The sequence below is a fragment of the Camellia sinensis genome, chromosome 2, assembly GCF_055761805.1.
Source record: "Camellia sinensis isolate YWXY chromosome 2, ASM5576180v1, whole genome shotgun sequence".
NCBI classification, from domain to species: domain Eukaryota; kingdom Viridiplantae; phylum Streptophyta; class Magnoliopsida; order Ericales; family Theaceae; genus Camellia; species Camellia sinensis.
In genome coordinates, this window is record NC_138962.1 from 216,544,979 (window position 1) to 216,569,586 (window position 24,608).

The 24,608-nt window shown below is 34.7% G+C and overlaps 1 protein-coding gene across 6 annotated transcripts in view; it reads left to right on the plus strand.

Moving 5' to 3' along the window:
- Window positions 1–23,754, plus strand: part of LOC114281018 (disease resistance protein SUMM2) — a 48,330-nt gene extending 24,576 nt beyond the window's left edge. For 3 of the 6 annotated variants that reach the window (XM_082916974.1, XM_082916975.1, XM_028223445.2), the window contains 4 exons: window positions 16,600–19,609; window positions 21,683–21,802; window positions 22,353–22,394; window positions 23,487–23,754. In XM_082916974.1, coding sequence (XP_082773100.1) covers window positions 16,600–19,609; window positions 21,683–21,728 — 3,056 coding nt within the window. In that variant the 3' untranslated portion in view covers window positions 21,729–21,802; window positions 22,353–22,394; window positions 23,487–23,754. Of the gene's footprint in view, window positions 1–16,599; window positions 19,610–21,672; window positions 21,803–22,352; window positions 22,395–23,486 lie in introns of those variants that run through there. The other 3 variants (XM_082916977.1, XM_028223448.2, XM_082916976.1) reach the window with 3 other exon arrangements.
- Window positions 23,755–24,608: the final 854 nt, after the last annotated feature.

Sequence of the window (24,608 nt, forward strand, 5' to 3'; positions counted from 1 at the left end):
ACTTTCAAAATCAAACATTTCTTATCTTTCCAAGATTTCCCTTATTTAAATACAAACACGGTAATCCTCAACAATTTATACATCGTAATACTTTATAAATCATGAATTTCATAATATCTCAACATTTTCCAAAATCCCCAATTTCTAGGTTTCACCGAAACTTGATTTTTCCCCATTTTTGAAAGGGTCTTGCCCAAGCAACACACATACATGACCCCATTGCTTATACTCTTAAAGATTTGGAAAATATAGAGAAAAACCCACTTTAAAAATCATTTGGAGTACATAAACCCAAAATCATAAGTTCAAATACAAGGAAAGGCTCCACATAAGTATAAACTTGCAAATATATATATATATATATATATAACTCTAAGAAATCCCTACCTCAAGGTTTGGAGAAGAAAAGAGAAGAAAACCCCCAAATTTGACAATGTTGAAATCCAATCTCCACTGCACAAAACGTGGCTCTCGAGGAGTTCTCCAACTTTAATGAAGGAACTAGGGTCAAAGCTCTAATGGATTTGGAGATATCAAAGGATTAACGTGATTTGGTGTGAGTAATGTAGAGAGAAGGAGGAGAAATGTGTTTTAGAGAGAGAGGGATGAGAGAAAAGTGAGGTGGGCGCTCAGCCCAAGAAAAGAAAAAGAGAAAATTTTTGGGCACGTACATTCCGCACGTGCGCTACTATCCCTGCACTTGCGGCCCACTTTCCGCACCTGCCCAGCGCTCGTGCATTTAAAGCAGTGTTGAACCATCGACGGCCTCACCTCACCACACGTGCGGCCTCACTTCCGCACATGCGACCCAAGCCCCTGCATGTGCGGTCCTGCCTTCTACCCAGAAATTGCACTAGCTGAACCGAGACACCCTTGATCCAATCACATGCTTTCCACAACAAGCGGAACTCAACTCCGGAGTGAAATAAAGATGAGGATCCAAGGGAAGTTTCAAAAATGATGAACTCAAACGGTCAACAAGACTTCAGATTGAATCTCAACACCCCAAACACAAGCAATACAATCACAATTAAAGGAAAACGGGGTGGGTTATAGCCCGGGTAATCACAATTAAAGGAAAGCAAGATAATCACAACCTCCCCACCTTAGGAAATTTCATCCCCGAAATTTAGAGACCACTCAAAAAGAAACTCCAAAGCCTCAATAACCCAAACAACGGCAAAGGAACCCGATGGTATAACAAATGACAATATTCATCCTAGAATTTACTCAACAATCACTATTATAACCAATAACATGGAATTTAAATAGCAAACTCCATATTCTAAAATCACAACAATTCTAACCATGGGTAGTCAGCAACACCATGGCCAACTCTTACAATAACGATTCAACAATCGTATGGAGGTTTCAATCTTAACATTCCATTACTAAAATCATAGTTTCTCGGGGCCATAGACACAATGCCAACCACAACTAATACGATAATCACAAGCATGAGGTTAACAACAATTGTGAAAATTTTACAACAATTCTCATGCTTAAAAACAACAACAATCACAATGACAAGTAGTTAGCAATTTAAATACTTCATTCCAAATACCAAGAGAATTTTATAATTTACAACAAATTAAGCGTTCTCAAATAAATCCGAATACTTGGAGCGGAATTCTTCCTCCCATTCCCACGTTGCTTCCTTAACCCGATGGTGTCTCCACAACACCTTCACTAATGGTATAGTCTTACCCCTTAACACTTGTTCTCGGGTATCTAATATTTGGACCGGTCATTCTTCGTATGAGGCATTATCATCTACCTCCAAGTCAACCCAATCAAGTACATGAGAAGGGTCGGGTTCATACTTCCTAAGCATAGATATATGGAACACGTCATGAACTCCCGAAAGTTATGGTGGTAAAGCCAAATGGTATGCCACTTCCCTATTTCGCTCTAAAATCTCAAAAGGTCCAATAAACCTTGGAGACAATTTTCCACTATTCCCAAAGCTCATCAAACCCTGTTTCAGCGAAATCTTAAGAAATACATGGTCACCAACTTCGAAGGATAGAGGTCGCCTTCTTTTATCAGCATAACTCTTCTGTTGGCTTTGAGCCGTAACTAACCTCTTTCGAATTAGAGCAACTTTCTCGGTTGTCTCTTGAACTAACTCCGGACCCAACAATGGTGCATCACCTACTTCGGTCCAATAAACTAGTGATCTACAAGGCTAGCTATACAAGGCCTCAAACGGTGCCATCCCAATACTTGCATGATAACTATTGTTATAGGCGAACTCAATCAATGGTAGGTGCCTCTCCCATGACCCCTTAAAATCAAGGACACAAGCTCTAAGCATGTTCTCAAAAATCTGGATAGTGCGCTCCGACTGCCGTCGATTTGAGGATGGTAAGCTGTGTTAAAGGTCAACTTAGCTCCCAGTGCCTCTTGAAGGCTTTGCCACAACCGGGCGGTGAAACGATGGTCTCTATCCGAGACTATGGTGATCGGAACCCCATGAAGTCGGACTCTATCTCTAATGTACAACTTTGCCAAAATAATCAACTGAGTCGCCAGTGCGCATAGGAATAAAGTGTGTAGACTTAGTCAATCTGTCAATAACCACCCAAAGCATCATTGTCCCGTTGTGTTCTAGGAAGCCCAACTATAAAATCCATGGTAACATGCTCCCATTTCCACTTGACTACCGGTAAGGGTTGTAGCAAACCCGCTAGCTTTTGGTGCTCAACTTTCAATTGTTGACAAGTAAGGCATTTTGAAACAAATAAAGTGACATCATGCTTCTTACTCCTCTACCAAAACTGACGGCTAAGATCATGATACATTTTTGTGCCTCCTAGATGTACTGCAAGGCGCGAGTGATGAAATTCTCCGAGTATCTCCTCTCTATAAGATTCCGACACAAACAAATGATCTAAGTACCTCACACTCAAGTCCGTGTGGATGTTCAAACCCTTTTCTTCTTTCTTGTTGGAGATTCTCTCACAGATTGCCTCTACTTTAAGGTCACCCTATTGTGCCTCTATGACTTTACTAATCAAGGTGGGTTGTGCAATTAAAGTACATAAGGTAGCACCCTCACTAGACTCGTCAAAATGTAAATCAAACTCACCAATATCGCCCCAACATATCCCATTCTCGAATGGCCATACTTGCCACACTGCTCACAGATTTTTGGCTCAAGGCGTCGACCACAACATTGGCCTTTCCTGGATGATAGTGCAATTCAAAGTCATAATCCTCCATAAATTCCATACACCTCTATTAGTGTGAATTCAAATCTTTTTGGGAAAACAAATATTTTAGGCTCTTATGATCGGAGAAAACATCAAACTTCTTACCATACAAATAATGTCTCCAAATATTCAATGCAAAAATTACCACCGTTAGTTCTAAGTCATGGGTGGGGTAGTTTTATTCATGAGTTTTCAATTGTTGTGAACCATAAGCCATAACCTTCTTTTCTTGCATCAACACACAACCAAGTCTATCTCGGGATGCATCATAATAAACGGTATAGCCTAAACCCCTTTCGAGAATTATTAAAACTGGTGCGGTAGTCAACCTAGTTTTTAGTTCTTGGGATGACTTCTCATAAGTCTCATTCCACACAAATTTTACCCTTCTTCGTCAATCAAGTCAAAGGTGCGGCTAGTCTAGAGAAGTCTCTTACAAAACGACGATAATACTCGGCTAACCCTAGGAAACTCCGGATTTCAAATGCATTCTTAGGTTGTTCCCAATCTTGTACAGCCTCTATTTTAGAAGAATCCACCGTTATCCCTTCTCCCGACACAACATGCCCCAAAAATTTTACCTCCGTCAACCAAAATTCATATTTCTCAAATTTAGCATACAATTGGTGCATTCTAAGCAAATCAAGGACTATCCACAAGTGTTCCTCATGTTCCTCCTTAGAGGATGAATAAATCAAGATGTTGTCCACAAAGACGACTACAAAACAGTCTAGAAATTCTCAAAAGACTCGATTCATCAAGTCCATAAAGGAAGCTGATGCATTGGTTAAACCGAAAGGCATTACTAAAAATTCATAGTGGCCATAACGTGTGCGAAATGTCATTTTCTGGATGTCCTCCTCTCTAACCCTCAACTGATGGTACCCTGACCTCAAATCTATCTTTGAAAAACAACGAGACCCCTTAAGTTGGTCAAATAGGTCATCTATTCTGGGTAAAAGGGTACTTGTTCTTGATAGTAACTCTATTTAGTTTGCGGTAATCAATACATAACCACAAGGACCCATTCTTTTTCTTTGCAAATGGAGCTGGTGCTTCCCAATGTGATGTAATAGGGCGAATGAAGCCGTTGTCTAAAAGTTCTTGGAGTTGGATCTTTAGCTCATGCAACTCGACGGATGCAAATCTCTAAGGTGCCATGGAAATTGGTGTTGTGCCATGCACTAAGTCAATGGAGAATTCAATCTCCCGATGAGATGGTAACCCGGTAAGATCTTCAGGGAAAACATCAGAGTATTCACAAACTACCCTTGGCAAATCATTCCGAAACATGCTACCCTCACTGGCTAAGGAAAAGGCAAAAAAGAAACTAAGTCCTCCTTGACCCTTAAGGTCAAACAACAAAGGAATCGAACCATCACCCCAATCACACAGAAAATGGAAACAATCCCCGGTAGGTGTACATACGAACACGGGGTGGCACTGACAATCTATAGTAGTCTGGAAGTGTGCCAACCAATCCATGCCCAAAATAATATCAAAAGTATGCATGTTTAAGATGATAAAGTCAAAAGAGAGTCAACGATTTGCGACCTCAATCTCGCAAAAGCGGCACATTTTCCTCAATGCTACTCTACCCTCAATTGGTGACTTAACCTACAACGAAGACTCCAACTGATTAACCTTTAACCCCAATGCAGAAGTAAAAGCAATAGATATAAATGAATGTGACGCACCTGCATCAATCAAGCCAACGAATTGAACACAGCAAAATTACCTCTCACAACAGAGGACCCTGGCAACTGCTCCAACGCTGTAACAGCATACACGCGCCCTGTAGCCTCTAATCAACCTGCTCATCTCTCTGAGCACAGGCCTGCTGTACTGATTGAGCCAAGGTGGCCACCTGATTAGCTCGAGTGGGCTGAAATGAATGAGCATGCTGGTGGCTCTGAGTTTGCCTCGACCCTGATGCGCCAGATGCGTCTCTCAACTGCAGGCAAGCTCTCCTCATGTGCCTCGATTGACCGCACTGAAAACATGTAGGCCCTTGTCCCCTACTTTGGGACTGACTCTGAGATCGGTTAGGTGGTGGTGGTGGTAACATCTGCTGTCCTCCCCTTTTCTCTAGGCATGCGTTGGCTTTGTGATACTAGCTACACTTGAAAAATGAGAAACTACGTGGAGCATTCTTTCCCAGGCCAGCACTAGGCAATGGAAAAGTAGACCTAGTCTGCTATGGTTGGGACTAGGATAAAGCAGAGCCCCTGTCTTTCTTGCTAAATCTAGAGTCCCCCTGCGACTCTTGGCCTCAAAGCCTGAAGCCTCTTCTCCTCGGCCTACACTATAATCTCTACATGTGCCGTCGCCTCCACAAGACGGTCATAGTTCCGGATCATGTTTTGAAAATTTTAAATAAAATCTTCATTCTCAACCTCTTCTCAAATTCTCTGCAACGACGTTCCTCCGTTGCCACCAACTCCAGTACAAACCGGGATAAACTAGTAAAGGTCGCTTCAAACTCGGCCACGGATAGGTTTAGTTGTTTGAGGTTTTTAAATTCTTTCCTCAGTCTCTCCCTAGCAGTGGGAGGTAGGTATTTGTCTTGGAAAACGGTAACAAAAGCTTCCCATGTCGGTCCCACTCTATATTTGGTTTATTTCAACCATTGGCCCACATTCCCTTTAAGATAGTAACTCGCTAGAGCCACCATCAGTTCACTATCATCAATGTGAAGTATCTCAAATGTCTTCACTGTTTGCTGGAGCCACTCATCTGCTTTCTTGGGCTCTGGACCCCCATGAAACTCATCCAGTTTAGCCCGCAAAAATTTCAGAGTAAGGAAAGCCGCTCTAGTCTTTACGGTATTTTCTCAGGCTTGATTCTCTGCCCTCAACATGTTCATCGATCCCCTCAAGGCCTCTGCCATCTCTCTGGCTAAGGCACCCATGGCGGCTTGACTCGCTTGCTCGGGGACTCTTGCTTACCCCCTTTGCTTGGCCTGCTTGCTCGGCCACATTAGCTTGGCCGAACCCTTCCTCTTGCACCGGAACCTCATGAACAACTTAGCGAGGCCTACCACGCCTCCCGTCTCTACCACTACATGCACGACCTTCTTCTGACATCCTAAATAAGGGCAACAATAAATAACTTACCACAATAACACGTATATGCTCGCAACTTCATCTCACACGTCACATCACAATAATTTCGTAAGTTTTCACTTCATATAAACACTTAGTTTCACTCCACGTAAACACATTAGTCACATAAACACATACGGATTACTCCCTTACGATGAAATTTGTCCCGCAAAACACCGAGAGTTCTTATCAAAATGAACGTTGATTAAGTGCCCTTCTAATAAGATTTCAAGGAATTTAATAGGTGCAAACAACATCCTAAAGGCTCAATCTCATACCCATTTAGTGATATAAACATATTATCACATAACACTTAAAGCATGGAACATCTTCTAGTTTAGCGAAATGAACCCATTGTGGAAAAACAACCACTTCTCGCGAGCCCCAAGTATTCAAATCTGGTAGCTCTGATACCAAGTTGTAACGCCCCCAAATATTTAGCACAAGAAGAAGTTAAATTACCTACCCTCAAGATCGTCTTCCAACTCAATAATTCCCACTTCAAAATATGCTCATGAAGTGCATATGTAGTCTCATCATCATTAAATCTCTAAGCCTCATGTTCATTACATACTGGAGATTTATAAAAGCATTTCCACATGCAATTATACATTCAACATTTCTAAAACATGAATCTATAGGATGTGGCACCACAGCTTAAATACAAGTAATGCCGTCATGGGCTACAAATTCCAAGGCTTATGCTTGGTTACACAAAAATGATTGTCGGAACCCATACATGTAAGGCCCTTGGCTTAACAACAAAAGAAAAGAGCCATATGCCCTCAAAACATTTCCACGCCTTCAACTTGGCAGAAACACCACATCTTTCCCTACACAAAATCCACTAGGGCAAGCACTAAGTCCAGTAGGAAATTCTTAACAAAGTATATACATTTTTATGTAATTTCATGAGATGAATGCAGATGCCATGTCATGCTCAAAATACATACTTTTGCCTTTTGGAAAATCTTGTGCATAATGCCAATTTGATAACAGAATGATCTAACATATTCAATGTAATTTTCATAGGGGTGGTAAATACAATTTAGGTAATCCCTAGGTTGGTGTTTGCAAGTAGGCATAACAAGCACTACAAATATCCACTTTACCAGTCTCTCACTGGAAGGTACATGGTACCTCACTCGCGCGTGTTTTCGGTTTTTCACCATGGACACTTAGGCCAACTTAATCGATACCAAACTACACCTTAATCCGGACTTACCAACGTATTTACCCAAAACAAATCAAAATGATTTTGTTTCACAAAACAATTCCATTCTCAAAACAATAGTTTTCAATTGCAATTCAAAATCAATGATAATAAATGAAATGTAAAGCCCCGAAAATAATTACAATAATTTCACCCAACACCATATCCATAAGACAACTTAGCCAAAACAATAAACTTCCATTAACCTGAATCGTTATACAAAAGTGACACATGTGATAAACATTCATAAATAGTTCATCTTGAATCTGCAGCATGTGTTACAAGTAGTAAAGAGGAATAAAAGTTAAACAGATAATTATATGTCCTGAAGGCTTACAACTTTCCAGGTCATTACTTGGTTACACCAACAGAGAGTCTAACTCTATACAATTAAGCCCTTAGCTATACAAATAAGTACAAAAAGTGAAGCTCGTGCTCCAAACTCCTTCCGAGCTATTGCCTTGGCAGAGGCATATCATCAACACCTGAAAATGATTTTTCCCAAATAGGGTGAGCCAAAGTCCAGTAGGAACAATTTAACACAATATATGAGTTTTAATGAAGGTATAAGTAAAATGTGCATTTACAAGGCCAGTGATAAAACACTCATTTTCTATATAATCATAAAGTGCCAAAATTCACATCTCAATCCCTTTTTCCTTCTCGTCAATTCAAGTTAATTCTTTTCATCTCAATTCATGAGCCAGTTTCATTATCTTTCAGACGACCCATCTGCGACTACAACTCAGTGGCTCCCAAATTAACACAATTGTCACACAAACACTCCAATTTGTCATTTTACGGAAATTTCATCTGCGAGATCGGCATCCATGTATACGCGCGGTTTCGGGACTTTCACCCAGGACACACGGGCCAACTTAATTCAATGGAGTCCATCTTCTATCTCCTCCCAAACATGGAGTACATCCCATTTCTCCTCCCAATCAATCATACATATATACAATGTATTTAAAACATAGCCACATTCAATGACAAGCCACAGGAGATTAGTTTTAATTCACATAATCCTCATGCACTTTCTATAACAATCATAACTATCCTCTACCGATAGCGCAATACAGATATTTCTAAATAAATATTCAATCTCAAGACAAATAGTTTATTCAAATTTCCAAAAAGGTGTGAGACAATGCATATCAAACTCCACCATTTACATCAACATTCATCCAATTTCATATTTATAATACCAATTTCATTTATTTATACAAAATAAATACTTGAACCATTTTAGGTTAACTTCCCTCTTTCCTAAATGTCAACCCAAATGCCAAAATCAACAATTGTGACACAATATAACCTCATTTTCAAACTCCATACTATTTATATCACATTCACTAGAAACCCTTCTTTTGATTTTTCATCCCAAACCCTAGGTTTGTCCAAAATACTCCCAAAACTCACCATTGTTACACAACAATCAATAACTAAGTTAAAACCCACAAGAAGGTGTAGAAAATCCCTACCTCAAGCTTAGAAGACCAAAGGGAGATATGGAGAAACTTCAAGGATGCCGAAACTAAGCTTTAATTGGATCAAAATGTAGCCCTTGAGATGCTCTAACTTTTTAACAAAGGTAGGTGGGTAGAGATATCACTAGAACTAGGTGAAAATGTAAAGAGAGAGAAAGAGTCTTTTCGAGAGAGAGAGAGACTCAAGATCTAGGTTTTGGAAAGTTTTAGAAAGAGAGAGGAATGAAAAAGTGAAGTAAAAAGTTGTCTTCACGAATTGATATACACGTAATCCGCTCGAGTGCAAGAAGTGATGCTCGAGCGCCAGACACATTGTTCCACTTGAGCGCAAGAAGTGACGCTTGAGCACAGAATACACACTTTCAGAAGTTTTGTAGATGAAGGACATTGCTCGAGCTCAAGATTGGCCGCTCGAGCGCCCACCCACTCGAGCGTAGAATACACTCTTCCAGTATTTTGCAGGTCTGCAAAAATACCGAGAGTTTGCAAAGCCGGCTTGAGCTCAAGAAGTGTCACTCAAGCGAAGGAGCAAAAATCTAGGCAACAAAGGTTTGAAAATCAAGCAACCAACCTGTTCCAAACAAGGCCAATACCATTCCATAACCAAATTTAAGGAATAATGAGAGGGAAAAGACATGAACAACCATACGAGGCTATGAAACCTGAGTCCAAAATACAAAATGGGTCGGGTCTAAACCAGAAATGCTATATGAAATGGGATGGTAACAATGTACTTGAATAATTCCAATCTCAATTTTCACCACACAATCTTCCATTGTGATCAAAATTTCCATACCTCATCACAAGGAAATTTCATAATAAATCCATCAAGAGGTAAATAACAATACCATTTACATGCATCCTCTACATGTTAATCAACCATTTCAATTTGGTCACTTCAAGACAATTCAATGATATACTATATATCAAACTTCTAAAATCAAACATTTCTTATCTTTCCAAGAATTCCCTCATTTAAATACAAACATGGTAATCCTCTACAACTTATACACCATAATATTTTATAAATCATGAAGTTCATAATATCTCAACATTTTCCAAAATCCCAAATTTCTAGGGTTTCACCAAATCTTGATTTTTCTCGATTTTTGAAAGGGTCTTGCCCAAGCAACACACACACATGATCGCATTGCTCATACTCTTAAGGATTTGGAAAATATAGAGAAAAACCCACTTTAAAAATCATTTGGAGTACATAAACCCAAAATCATAAGTTCAAATACAAGAAAAAGCTCCGAATAAGCAGACTTGCAAAATTTTTTATATGTAACTCTAAGAAATCCCTACCTCACGGTTTGGAGAAGAAAAGAGAAGAAATCCCCCAAATTTGACGATGTTGAAATCCGATCTCCACTGCACAAAGTGTGGCCTTCGAGGAGTTCTCCAACTTTAATAAAGGAACTAGGGTCAAAGCTTTAATGGATTTGGAGAAATCGAAGGATTAAAGTGATTTGGTGAGAGTAATGTAGAGAGAAGGAGGAGAAATGTGTTTTGGAGAGAGAAGGATGAGAGGAAAGTGAGGTGGGTGCTCAGCCCAAGAAATGAAAAAGAGAAAATTTTCGGACACTGCGCGTTCCCGCACATGCGGCACGTACCTTCCGCACGTGCGCCACTCTCCCCCGTATGTGTGGCCCACTTTCCGCACCTACCCTCCACTCGTGCGTTTAAAGCAGTGTTGAACCATCGACGGCCTCACCTCCCGTATGTGCAGTCCTGCCTTCCACTTAGAAATTGCACTAGCTAAACTGAGCCATCCTTGATCCGATTACATGCTTTCCGAAACAAGTGGAACTCAAATCTGGAGTGAAATAAAGATGAGGAACCAAGGGAAGTTTCAAGAACGGTGAGCTCAAATGGTCGACAAGACCTCAGATTGAATCCCGACACTCCCAACACAAGCAAGATAATTACAAGTAAAGGAAAATGAGGTGGGTTATATACCCGGGCATCACAATACTTTTTTTTAGATATAGTTTTCCTTGTTTTCTTTAAAAGTTTATTTTTAAAAATTAATAAATAAATAAATCATTTTCTATTTCAAATAATTTCAATTTTGCTTTTATTTTTTATTTTTTCTTAAAGTAGTTTTAGTTTTGGGCAATTAATTATTTTTTTTCTTATATATTGTAATTTTGTGCATTTTAAGTGTATGATGTTTCTACTAATACACTCGGAGATGCACTATGAAATAAGTATCATGCGAAAATCAAGCAAGAAGAAGAAAAATAAATAAAACAATACGATGAATGTGGAGCAAAGATCAAAAATTAAAACTCCCAAAGCAAGTAGAATTTAATATTTAACAATAGACATTTGAAAATTTGCAATAAAATTTTATAACTTTCTTTTTTGCTAAAAAAATTCTATTTGGTATTAGCTAAATAAAATGCTTTTAAAATAGTTTTTTTTTTTTTTAAATTTGAAATTAAAACTATAGTAAATTTATGCAAGCATAAATGCTAACCACATTTTTTTTTACTTAATGTATGATATTATTTTGACTACTTTTTTGAGGTTTATTTTTTTAAGTAGTTATATAGAAGTAAAAAAAATATCACTAGGAATAAATTTTTCCTTAATTTAGTTATAAATTTTTCCATACATTATTTTCAAATTTTAAATAAAAGAAAACATAAAATAATTGATTAAAAATATACTACATTTGTTATGTTCTTTTTTCTGTGTGCCAAAAAAAAAAAAAAATTAAAAATCACAATTCACACATATATACATAATTGTAAATACAACCTGTATATAACACAAGTGAAACACTAGTTTGTTTATATTTAATTGTGAGTTACTAAGACATGTAAACACATTGGATTCTTCTTCTTGGAAAAGAAACACATATCAATTATAGTAGTTCATGCCAAGATTGAATACTTATTGTTAACAATAAAATAACATTAATAAAAAAATGGATGTGTTCTTATATAAACATGTTACTATTTGTTTGTAATTTTGATTAAAGTTGATATGAACTTATATGATAAGATTGTTTTAATTTTCAACATGCATGCATTCTGAAACTTAAAAATGATTGTATAAATATTACAAAATTACATTTACATAAAATTTAAATTTAATTAAACCTGTGCATTGCATAGGTAGAAAACTAGTTAAAAGTAGCCATATGCACCCACCACAAATTGGTGTAATTTTACCACAAAATTTTGTAAGATCAACTATAAAATGCGTAACTTTGTTACAAACTGGCGTGATAAAAAATATCGTAACTAAATCACAAACTTTTGTTATATGAATTACGACATTTTGTTAAATTAATTTGTGACGAGATCACGTATTTTATTGTTGATGCTACAAAATTTTACGATAAAATTACTCCAATTTGTAGTAAGGTATATATGGTATGCACCCTTAAAAGATGCACACTCTAGGCCTTCCCGTGTGAGATAGCCAATTATCTTTTATTTTTGATTGAATTTCTTGTGAAACTTTATGAGTATAAGAACATTAGTAATATTTTAAATTATTACATGGTTCATGAAAAGTGAATAATATGTTTAAATAAAACTAGTCTTCTATAATTTTTTTATTAAGCTAATTGACCTATATTGAGTAATGTTTTAATAATTATTTAATTTCTCAAAAAAAAAAATGATATACAAGTCTATTTGGTAGACTCAATTTTTAGACCTAATGATATCTAAGGCCAAGTTTGGGAAGACTAAATAAGTGCACTTTTTGTCTTTTTAGACTAAAAAATTGAGGTTGAAAATATGGATGTTTGGGTTAACTTTTTGACTTTTTATTGAAAAATGTGTAATAAAAAATTGTAAAAATTGATTTGTAGGGAAAATTTTGAATTGGGAGTTGTGCAGCCGTAATTGTTGACTTTTGGTGAATAGTGTTAACTTTTTAACTTTTTGAGTAACTTTTTGACTTTTTGGCTTTTTTGAGAGTACCCAAACTTAGGCCAAGTTTGGGAAGACTAAAAAAGTGCACTTTTTGTCTTTTTGGACTAAAAAATTGAGGTTGAAAATATGGATGTTTGGGTTAACTTTTTGACTTTTTATTGAAAAATGTGTAATAAAAAATTGTAAAAATTGATTTGTAGGGAAAAATTTGAATTGGGAGTTGTGCAGCCGTAATTGTTGACTTTTGGTGAATAGTGTTAACTTTTTAACTTTTTGAGTAACTTTTTGACTTTTTGACTTTTTTGGATCTTCCCAAACTTACCCTTAGCCTAAATAAGATGACCAATCATCAGTCGGAGTCTTCCTTAATATTTAGAGTAAATTACACTCGATCTCGTTTAACTATTGTCATTATCACTTTACTCCCCTCAACTAAAAATTTTAAAAACTAACCTCCCTCATCTACTTCTTTTTTTCTTTTTCTTTTTTTTAAGTTTGGACCTTTAAAAATACCCTTTCATCAATAGGATAAACTACACTTTTACCCCTATGAATTATCACCCAATATCACTTTATCCCCTTGACCTATCACCCAATATTACTTTCTATTTGGATCTTTTTATTTTTTCCTTTCATCACTAAATTAATTTTTAGTTCTAAAAAAATTTAAAATTTTGAAAACCAAACCCAAATAGATATGTAGCATTTGAACAGATAGACAAATAATTAAGCTTTTGAACAGCTAGTTGTTCCTTTGGATAAATAATGTCATTTTGACCCAAAAAGATTAAAGCTTTAGCCAATAAACAGTTTCAGAAATAGACCTCTCTCGCTAGAGTGACCAAAGTAAATCACTTTAGTTGATTTTTTAATTTAAAATTAATTCATACAAATTTATCTATCAAATTATTGTGTGTAGAATTTTATTTATTTATTTATTTTGGATGGCTAAGAAAAGTCATATAATTCTATACCTATCTGTCTATCTTCTATACTATTATAAAGTGAAGGTTGGTGTTGTTGACATATTTGTGTCTCATATTTTAGGTTTTTCCGGATTTTTCCAAAATACTCTTATATTTGGTGAATTTTGTAATGGTGTTGTTGACATCCAAAATACCCTATACTTTTAGAAAGTGAAGGTTGGTGGTGTTGATATATTTGTGTCTCATATTTTGGATTTTTCCGAATGTTTTCAAAATACTCTTATATTTGGTGAATTTTGTAATGGTGTTATTGACATCCAAAATATCCTTATATTTGGTGAATTTTGTACAAATTATGTAAAGATGAGGAATGGCCTCAAGCCCATGACCATAGGTTTAATGAAGGCTTCTACTATTTGAACAATACATATTATATGTATATTTTTCTTTATCATTATTCCTAATTTTTTTTTTGAGTTACTTTTATGGACCGCAAGTACTATTATAAAGTAAAGGTTGTTGTTGGTGTTGACACATTTATGTCTCATATTTTGAATTTTTCCAAAATACGTATGTAAAGTGAAGTTTGCTGGTGGTGTTGACACATTTGTGTCTCATATTTTGGATTTTTCCAAAATACCCCAATATTTGCGTTGTCTCAATATTATAAAGTAAATGCTGTTTGTTGGTGGTATTGTGTTGACACATTTGTGTCTCCTATTGTCATATTTTGGGTTTATGTCTAATATTTTTTTTGTGAAAATTAGGTATAGAGGAGAAAGGGTCACGAACCCATAACTATAGGTTTAATAAAATCCTTTTATCACTTGAGCAACCCATACTGTATGTGTATATATATATATATATATATATTTGTTATTATTCTTATAATATTATTTTTTTCGAGCTGCATACGCATGTTTTATGTATATTTTTCTTTGTTATTATTCTAATAATAGTTTTTTTTCGAGTTGCATATGCATCGCATGTGCGGACTGCATATTTGTTGACTCTACCTTGTTTTCCACAGCATTCAGCGTATGTTTCTGAAGCAGCATAGTCAGCTTCAGAAATTATTTAATCCTCCTGAAGCATGTCTAGGTGGTGCTCCAAATGAGTAGTTATTAGTCCAAATTATAGGATCCACTACTTTTGTGTTAAAATTTTAAGAGACAAAGTATTAAATGTTAATCTGTTAATGGAATAGTTCTTGCTCTTCTTTTTCTATTATTTGAAGTTTGGTCATCAATTTGTTTTTGGAAAAGACGTTAAAAGAGTGTTAGAATTTGGCTAAGAAATTGTAAACACATCACATCGGTTCTTCAATTTTTTTTTTATCTCTCGCATTATGTAGATTATTTATTTTGATGTTATTTATGATTTAATAAAAGGAAAATTGACCAATAAGTCCCATATTTTAAATTTGTGATCCATATAGTCCTATATTTTTTTCTTGTGATCCATTTAGTCTTTTTGGGTGTGTAACGACTCATTTGCTCACCACAATGGAGTGTCACATTTGCAAAAAATATACTAAGAAATTTTTTAGTGTCACATCATACCCGTCACAGTGAAGTGTCACATTTGGAAAAGTACACTAAATGAGTTTTTAATTTTTTTAGAGTGTCACATCATACTCGCCATGTTATCACATTTGGAAAAAGTACACTAAGGAGTTTTTAGTTTTTTTGGAATATCACTTGTAGGTTTTTTGGAGTATTACATGTAGGTTTTTGGAGTGTCACATCATACTTGCCACGCCATCACATTTATAAAAAAGTACGCTAAAGAGTTTTTATACCATACTTGTTACATCATATCCGTTACGTCGTCACATCATATCCGTTACATCGTCACATTTAGGAAAAGTACATTAAGAAGTTTTTAGTTTTTTTGGGGTGTCATATCATACCCACCACGTTGGAGTGTCTCATGTTACATTTGAGAAAAATACATTAATGAGTTTTTAGTTTTTTTAGAGTGTCACGTTATATTTGCCATGTTGTCACATTTAGAAAAAGTACACTGAGGAGTTTTTAATTTTTTTGAAGTGTCACATTATATCTGCCACATTAGAGTGTCGCATTAATACCTAACACATTGGAGTGTCGCATCAAATCTATCACATTAATAAAAAAAAGGTATAGCTATCCACCAAAACACTACCAAAATCGACAATAGGACCACACGGAACGAAACTCTCCACTAATAGGACTTAGCAGATCAATAGAAAAAACTTGGAACTAATTGGAGTACTTGTTTGTGAGATGGGATTTATTAGTAAATATCCCTTAATAAAAAAATATGAACAAAGTTGAATTTTTATAAATTAATTAACTGCACTTTAATAAATTTATGTGCAACTTGGGCAACTCGGTCAATTCGCACCTAACTTGGGTCAAGCTTGGGCAGATAAACTCTGGCATGGATCTTATTCTTGTTTGTGTTTCAAATCATCCACTTACTTGAAATTTACAATCAATGTCATAACTGAAATTCTTGAACACCATAAATGTTGGTTCATTGTTACTAGCTATCTATTTAGCACGATCACTAGTTTGTCAGTAATTCAAAGGCTGACTTTCTATTATTTGGAGGTGAATATGAAGTCAGTTTGCATAAATTAGCATGTTTTCTTTCTCTTGCTTTTGTAAATCAAATTTGAAATTGCTTTGTAACAGCCATTAGAATCAATATTGAAGTTTTCTTTAGAATTTTTTCTGTTAACTACAATCCTCTTATGTATTTTTAGGAGTAGACTGGGCCATGGAAGAGATTGGTTTAACATTTGGATATTACTATTACCTTCATACTAACATGAAAAAACTCAAAAGAAATACAGAGCAATTGAACGGCCGAGAGAAGGACATAAATGAAGACATGAATTATGAAGTGCAGCGGTCAAGGAAAAGACGAAGGGTAGAGGTTGAACTTTGGCAAGAAGATGTGCGAAGGATAGCAAATGATGTCCAAACTTTGGAAAGACAAGTGCAAGAAGTAAGTTGGATGAATGTCTTCAAACGCGCAAAGTTGGGAAAGCGTGTGGTGGAGACTATTCAAGAGGTGGAAAAACTGCATGAAAATGGTGGATTTTCTAATGGTTTGCTGATTGATGATCCAACTTGTGGACATGCCATACCCAATGCAGAATCTTTGGCTGAACCCACAAGTGCAAGGAACAAGGAGAAAGTTTGGAATTTCTTGATGGATGATGCGGTTAGAAAAATCGGTGTTCACGGAATGGGGGGAATCGGCAAAACAACCATCATGAAATACATCCATAATCAACTTTTGGATGAAATTCATTACTTTGATGATGTTATTTGGGTCACAGTATCTAAAGCATTCGAGATCAAAAATCTACAAAGGCAGATAGCTAAGAAACTGAATCTTGATCTTTCCGATTATGAGGATGAATTAGGTACAGCGTCAGAAATACATAACATGCTTTTCCAAAAGAAGAGGTATTTGCTCATCTTAGACGATCTTTGGAAAGCATTTCCTCTGGCGGAGGTGGGTATTCCGCAACCAACCAAAGATAACGGATGTAAGCTAGTGGTGACTACACGATTGTTAGAAGTCTGTACAAAGATGAATTGCAAAACTGTTGAAATGGAGCTTCTCACAGAAGGGGAAGCATTGAATCTATTTATGAGTAATGTTAAAGAACATCAGACAGTGCTTACACACGAGGTGGAAGAAATTGCAAAAGAAGTTGCCAAAAAATGTGCCTGTCTGCCCCTTGCAATTGTTATTATGGCTGGATGTATGAGAGGAGTGAATGACATTCGCGAGTGGAGAAATGCGAGAAATGCACAACAGCTCATGGACAAAGAAGAACGGTTATTTGAGCAACTAAAATTTAGTTATAGTCGGCTAAAAGATGAACAGGAACGACATTGTTTCTTGTATTGTGCATTGTATCCAGAAGACGATGACATCCATAGGGAAGAACTGATAGAGCATTGGATTGCTGAGGGCCTAATATGTAAGATGGACAATAGAGAAGCAATGTTCGACGAAGGTCACACTATATTGAATAAACTCATTAAAACTTGCTTGTTGGTAAAAGCTGATAACATAAATGGAGAATTCGTGAAGATGCATGATTTGATAAGAGACATGTCTCTCAAAATTACATCAACTAGTCCTCGATTCATGGTCCGAGCTGGTGAGGGATTAAAAAGAGTTCCACATAAAGATTGGTCTAAGGATCTTCAGAGGGTTTCCTTAATGCAGAACGATATTGAAGAACTTCCTTCTGAACTACCCATTTGCCCTCGTCTCACCACCTTCCTATTGCAAGGTAATTGGCCAAAAGTACTTCAGATTCCAGATTCTTTCTTTTTGCATATGCCTTGTCTCAAGGTGTTGGATTTGTCCTACACTACCATAGAGTCTCTGCCAAATTCCATCTCCATGTTGGAGAATTTGCATCAACTGTTACTACGTCATTGTTATAAACTAAAATATGTGCCGTCACTGGAGAAACTAAAGGCATTGGAACATTTCGAACTGACTCATAGTCAGATTAAAGAAGTACCGCAAGGTATAGGAGAGTTGGTTAATCTCAGAAAGCTTGTTCTCTGGTTTGATCGCAACATAAAATATGTGCCGTCATTGGAGAAACTGAAGGCGTTGGAACATTTTAAACTGACTAATAGTCACATTGAAGAAGTACCCCAAGGTATAGAAGAATTGGTTAATCTCAGAGAGCTTAAACTCTGGGGGAATTACAACCTAGGTATGTCTCCTTGCCGGAATTTTTGCAGACTCACACAACTCCATCACCTTGAAATTAATGAAACAAAAGTAAATGTGTTGGCAGAAGAGCTGTTGTGCTTGAAGCAATTAAAAGTTGTCGAAGCTCAGTTTCACAATGCGCAAGAGCTTACCAAGTATGTGAAATCTGTGCAATGCAAAAGTTTGGAAAGGTACAGCCTTGAGGTAGGAATTGTTGATAAAGAGAAACTCACTTGTGTTTACAACTCTAAATATTTGTTTAGTAATGGAGTAGATGCCGTAGTGCTTCGCAGCGACATAGAGGAATTGAGAATTAGAAGATGGGACAATCACATTAGCTTATCAGATATTCAGTCATTAAGGGATGCAAGAGGTTTAAAAAAAATTTCAATCGAAGAGTGTGATGGGCTTGAATCCATCTTTTCATCATCATCATTATCATGCTTTTCGGAAGACTACCATATCCCGCTAACAATGATTGAGAAATTAAAGTTTTCTAATTTACCCAATTTTAGGATACTCTTTGACAGAGTTGTTCCACCACACAACATTTCATTTAACCTTAAGAGATTGGAGTTCTGTGAATGTCCGAAAATGGAGAATATTTTCTCTGCCCTGTTGTTGCACAACTTCCCAAATCTTGAGGAACTTGAAGTGATGAGATGCGAGAATGTGGAGGAGATAACAGTAGAAGTAGAGATGAGTGATCGATGGGGGCATCGTGAAGATGATGGCAACACAATCACACTCCCAAATTTAAAGATATTACATTTAGAAAGTCTACCAAGACTGAAGAGCATATACAAGGGCGTAATGGCCTGTGAATCTCTGCAACAAATTCATATATGGGACTGTCCCATGTTAAGGAGATTGCCTATTTCTTTGCACATGAATGAGGATGGTAAGCAAGCTTCTGCACCACCTGTTCTTCAAAGCATTTTTGGAGAAGAAGAATGGTGGGAATCTCTAGAATGGGATAATCCCCTCACGAAAACCACTCTTCAACCTTTCTTTCCCAGGTAATTTTGTTTGTAACTTCATGTTGGATTTTTTCAAGGGTGAAAATTACGATGCATCTTATATTTTAGTTTTTTTTTTATTATTTTGGTTTTTATAATTTCAATTGATTTGATTTTAATTTTGAATTTATGACTTTGTTTCAATTTACTTCAATTGATTATAATTCTTAACATTTTTTTATGAAAAATACGCATATAAATGGCATGTGTCATATTTTTTACAACAAAATTATAAACTTACTCAATTCAGTAATTATTTTTCTTTAAAAACACTAACGAGATTATCAATTGAACCAAATTGATACAAAATATTAAATTAAACGTCAAAATGGAATTAATTGAAAATATAGAGACCAAAATGATATAAACAGCAAAATGTATTTGCCCTTTTTTTAAAACGAGAGTTGGCCTAATATGAGCAACCCTAGTCTAATTTGAAATTTTTTAGAATTTAGACTATGATTTTAAATTTGGTCAAGGTTTGAGCTAAATTTTACGCCCTAATTAAATTTGAATAAGGCTTAAGTTTCACAACCCAATCAACCCGAATTATATTATCAATAAATAAATATATATATAATAAATCATTAATTATTTTCTCACTGTTAGATTAAATCATATTGCATTTGTGAAAGATCTACCATTATATTATTTCTGAAAATGTAATGACACACTCATCACACAAAAGTTCAAGTGTACACATGCAGACATATAGATATGGATTCCCTCCAATACATGATTTAGATTAGAAGATATTGTTTGGGCTCATGAGATTAACTACAGGTCTCATTTTTATAATCCAAATAATTTATTTTGTCAGACTTTTCGTATCATTCACACAAAAAATTATGTTAATTCAATAATTGTAGACTATTCAATTTAAGCATTTGTTTCCCCCCCCCCCCCAAAAAAAAAGAGTATATTTTTAAACACAAATCATTCATTTTTTTAGTTATAAACCCGATAAATTAAATAGACTATGAATATCAGATTCATCTAATTCTTTTATGTAGATGGTATATACGAAGAACCCTACAAAATAAATAATTTGAATTATCAAAATAAAACTATGGTGGTGACCACATCTAGTCCATATTATGAACTGGACGGAATCCTGGTCTGACATTGTTATGTAAGATTAGATTTTGTGGATTTTCTAATTAAACACACTTAAAGTTGTGTAGATTCTTGTAGGAATAATTTTCAATAATCTTATAATGAAATGTGAGAAAATACAGTTAAATACAAAAATAATAATAAACTCAATTTGCTGGATACTAAATCTATAAAAATAATTTTTTGTGACAAGTAAATTTCTTTTTGCTTATATAAAAGGATTATCAATATTAATGTGCCAGTAATACAAGCAATCACATACCATCACTGAACAGAGAAATACAATAAGAGACATTTTAACAAAAAGACTAGAAGTTGAAAAAGCATTTTAAATACGCTTCAAAATTTCTAAAACCAATTAAAAAAGCCTCAATCATTCTTTTTTAGAGTTGAATAGAAATATTATATAAAGGGCGTTCAAAATAGTAATACTCAAACAAGAATATAAAAATAAATGATAAATTATATTTATGGTCTTTTAAGTATGCATTTTGTGTCACTGTGTCAAGTTTTAATTTTCTCAATTTCGTTATTAAAATTTTAATTTATATTAATTTGGTCTTGTTTAAACTCATAGCTTAAATAGTTAATGGAATAATAATAAAATATACACGACTTTGGTTCTTAAAGTTTTTAAATTTTGTTAGTTTGTTCTCAAAACATTTATGAGAAAATAAAAATAACTTGTAATATTGAGAGACAAAATTAGCAAAATTGGAACTTTAAGGACCAAATTGACACATGACATATATACTTTACATATCATATTTAAAATGTATAATCATTTCGTTAATGATTTAAACAGTAGTTTAAAATTAGACTAATTTGATAATTTGAAGAGAGAAATTAACAAAATTAAAATTTAAAGGACTAAAGTGATGAAAGGTATGCTTCTTTGTATTTTATCCAAAAATGAAATAAATAAATATGTTCTTTGATCAAATAAGTCGATTTTAGGGACTTTTCTGAAGAAGAAGAAGAAGAAGAAGAAGAAGAAGACTAAACCTCTTGAAGAAGAAGAAGAGACTAAATCTCTTGAAGGAAATGAAATTGAATAATATTGAAATCATCATTAAGGTAATTCAAATCCCTTCTTATTTTACATTTCCACTCCATTTGGATTGGGTGATTTAGTGAGAAAAGATAAAAAATGATGAGAAAGAGAACTCATGATTTCACAGAATTATTTGAGAGTCTGTTGGGATTAGTGTGGTTGTTTGGTATTAGACCAATTTGGTTAGGGTTATAGATGACACTCACTTATTAGGCTTTTGATTAATTGATTTTATACAAAAAAAAAAAAGAGCAAAATACCCCAAGAACAACATGATCTATACTTTATTTTGACAATCATATGAAGGTTGAAACAATGTTCTTCCCTCGTTATACTTATTTTCCCCAAAACTAGTCAGTTTTGAATAAGGTATGGGAGTACTTAACTTTATTATAACAAATTTAGGTACACAGATACCAACCACATAAAATACACAAAACATTCACATTAGTGTAGATTCAATAATTTATGGGCCCTGCACATGTAATTATTTTGTGTAATTTATTTATGATGATTTTTACATACATAGAACCACTATTATTTTTATAATGTCATTGAATTCCTTGTTTATAGCTTTCGATTCCTGAACTCGAGTGTGGATTCGTTTCACTAGAGGTAAGTCATCTCATACCACATCTAGAATTTCTTTTAAGTGCATATTTTGGTTTGAAAATGTTTAAACATTGAGTAATGAAATACAATCTCTCCAAAGATGGGGGGTTAAGGTTGCATACATATTGTTCTCTTTAGATTTTATTTTAGTCGGAGTCTTGTGTCCCGAGTTGTTTTTGTTTTTATTTTTTTTATTTCTACAGAAATATTTTATAAGATCATTGTGGATTCATGTACTTTATGAAGGATATGAATTTTGTTTGACAACAATGTGAACCCAAAGCAAATGGAAGTTAAATATTGACACATAAGCTACTTTCTTTTGATTTTTTACCATGGAGCTAAATGTGATTTTGGCTTTTGTCACTCGTTATTGTGGTTGCATTTGCTAAAACTTGAGGTTTTTTTTTTTGTCACTTGAGTTTGTGTTTATCAAACCCTTGGAGTTTTGGATTGATTGAATTGAATTATTGAATTTGTTGATATATCTAATAGTAACATCATGTTTGGATTGTGGGGTAAGAAAAAAAAAATTTATTGTGATCTCTCCCATCTAGTTGAGTAAAGGAAAAAGTTGTGTTTTCTAACTATCGTATAGATTGGTAAGAAAGCAAATCATGTGAGAGAAATTTGAGTGAGATTTCTTTTTATTCTTTTTTATTTTAAGGGGTAATTGTAAATATTTTACAACCAATCACTAGTTTCTCACCAAATCTCACAACTTTTGGTAAGAAATCAAATAGTCAAAATAGAGACTTCTTTTTCTCACTATTTCTCACACTTTGTTTCCATTTCTCACCTACTTAATCATATGAACAAATATTTTCTTTTCTCACCAAAACTATATGATCCAAACGAACTATAAATCCTATGAGTTGTAAAATTCTATGATTATGGAACTCACCTTATTGAAATGATTTTATGTAACTATTAACTGAAGTACATAACATTTTCTTTACACTCCTGAATCACAAAAAATTATGTTGTTTAACTTTATTAATTGAAATTATTCTTTTTGTGTATAATTGATTCAGTTTGTTGTTGCAGTAGTTAATTATTGAGCTATCAAACTGATCGTCTCCCTCTTGATTACAGATTCAGAAGAATAGTGTGGTGAAAGCGGTGAAAGTTATTATTGGGATAGAGTGCTAAAAGTAGAAGTTATTTTGAATTGTTTTATTGCGACATTAATTAAATTATAGAACTCTTATTTGCTTTGATAGAGGCAATTAATCTTTGAAATATTCAGATTATGGAACTCTAGATTTGGCATGCTCTAAACATTAAACTAGCTAAACTGAATTTGTGGATTGCTGTGGAAACTTTTGGTATTGGGAATTAAAGATTACTGATTGTGATTTCATCTCTTGATTGCCATGATTATTTTGTGGAATGAAAGTGAATTGAGTTTCTCACCATCTCTTTTCTGCATGCTCACACTACTACAAAAACAGATAAAGATCACTTTTTTTGTGTGATCTATGTTATTTAACCCAATCATAGCATTAACACACAAAACAACCAGCTTATTCTCACCAAAATCAATTTCAATCATTCCTCCAAAATTAAACAAAAGCAGTAGGGCAAACAAAGTTGAGATACATACATGTATATATATTATATATATATATATAGAAAATGAAATCAGAGTTGAGATCAGAAGTGTGGGCACTCTCTCCTTCTAATCTATCAGGCCTCCATCACTCAGGCCTCTATCACACAAATTTGAATTGAGACTAGCATTTATTTATGTTAAAAATATATAATGGCAATTCCATAGAAGAGAGAAGATATATAGAACAGAACCTTTTCAACTGCCTTCTCTCTAAGGTAGAATTTCTCTCCCAACAGTTGTGTACCTATACATAGCACCAAAAAAATGCAATTAACTTTATCTGACCAAAACAAATCACAATTTAAGACTAATCATAGATAAAATAATACACAAAAGGGACTCATCAATTTTCATGTCACTAACTAATAAAAAATTCTAAATAAAATTCGATGGAAATCATAGAATACTTCAATAATTTACTCCATAAATATACTACTCTCATTCACATAGGAATAGAACTCACAATATCACAGTATTTATGGAGTAACCTATTACAAGTCAATATCCGTTTTTATTGTGGAAATATATATATATATATATATATATGCATACATACTAGGCTTGGGCTTTGATATTTACAATAATTTTTTTCCTATTTTTTC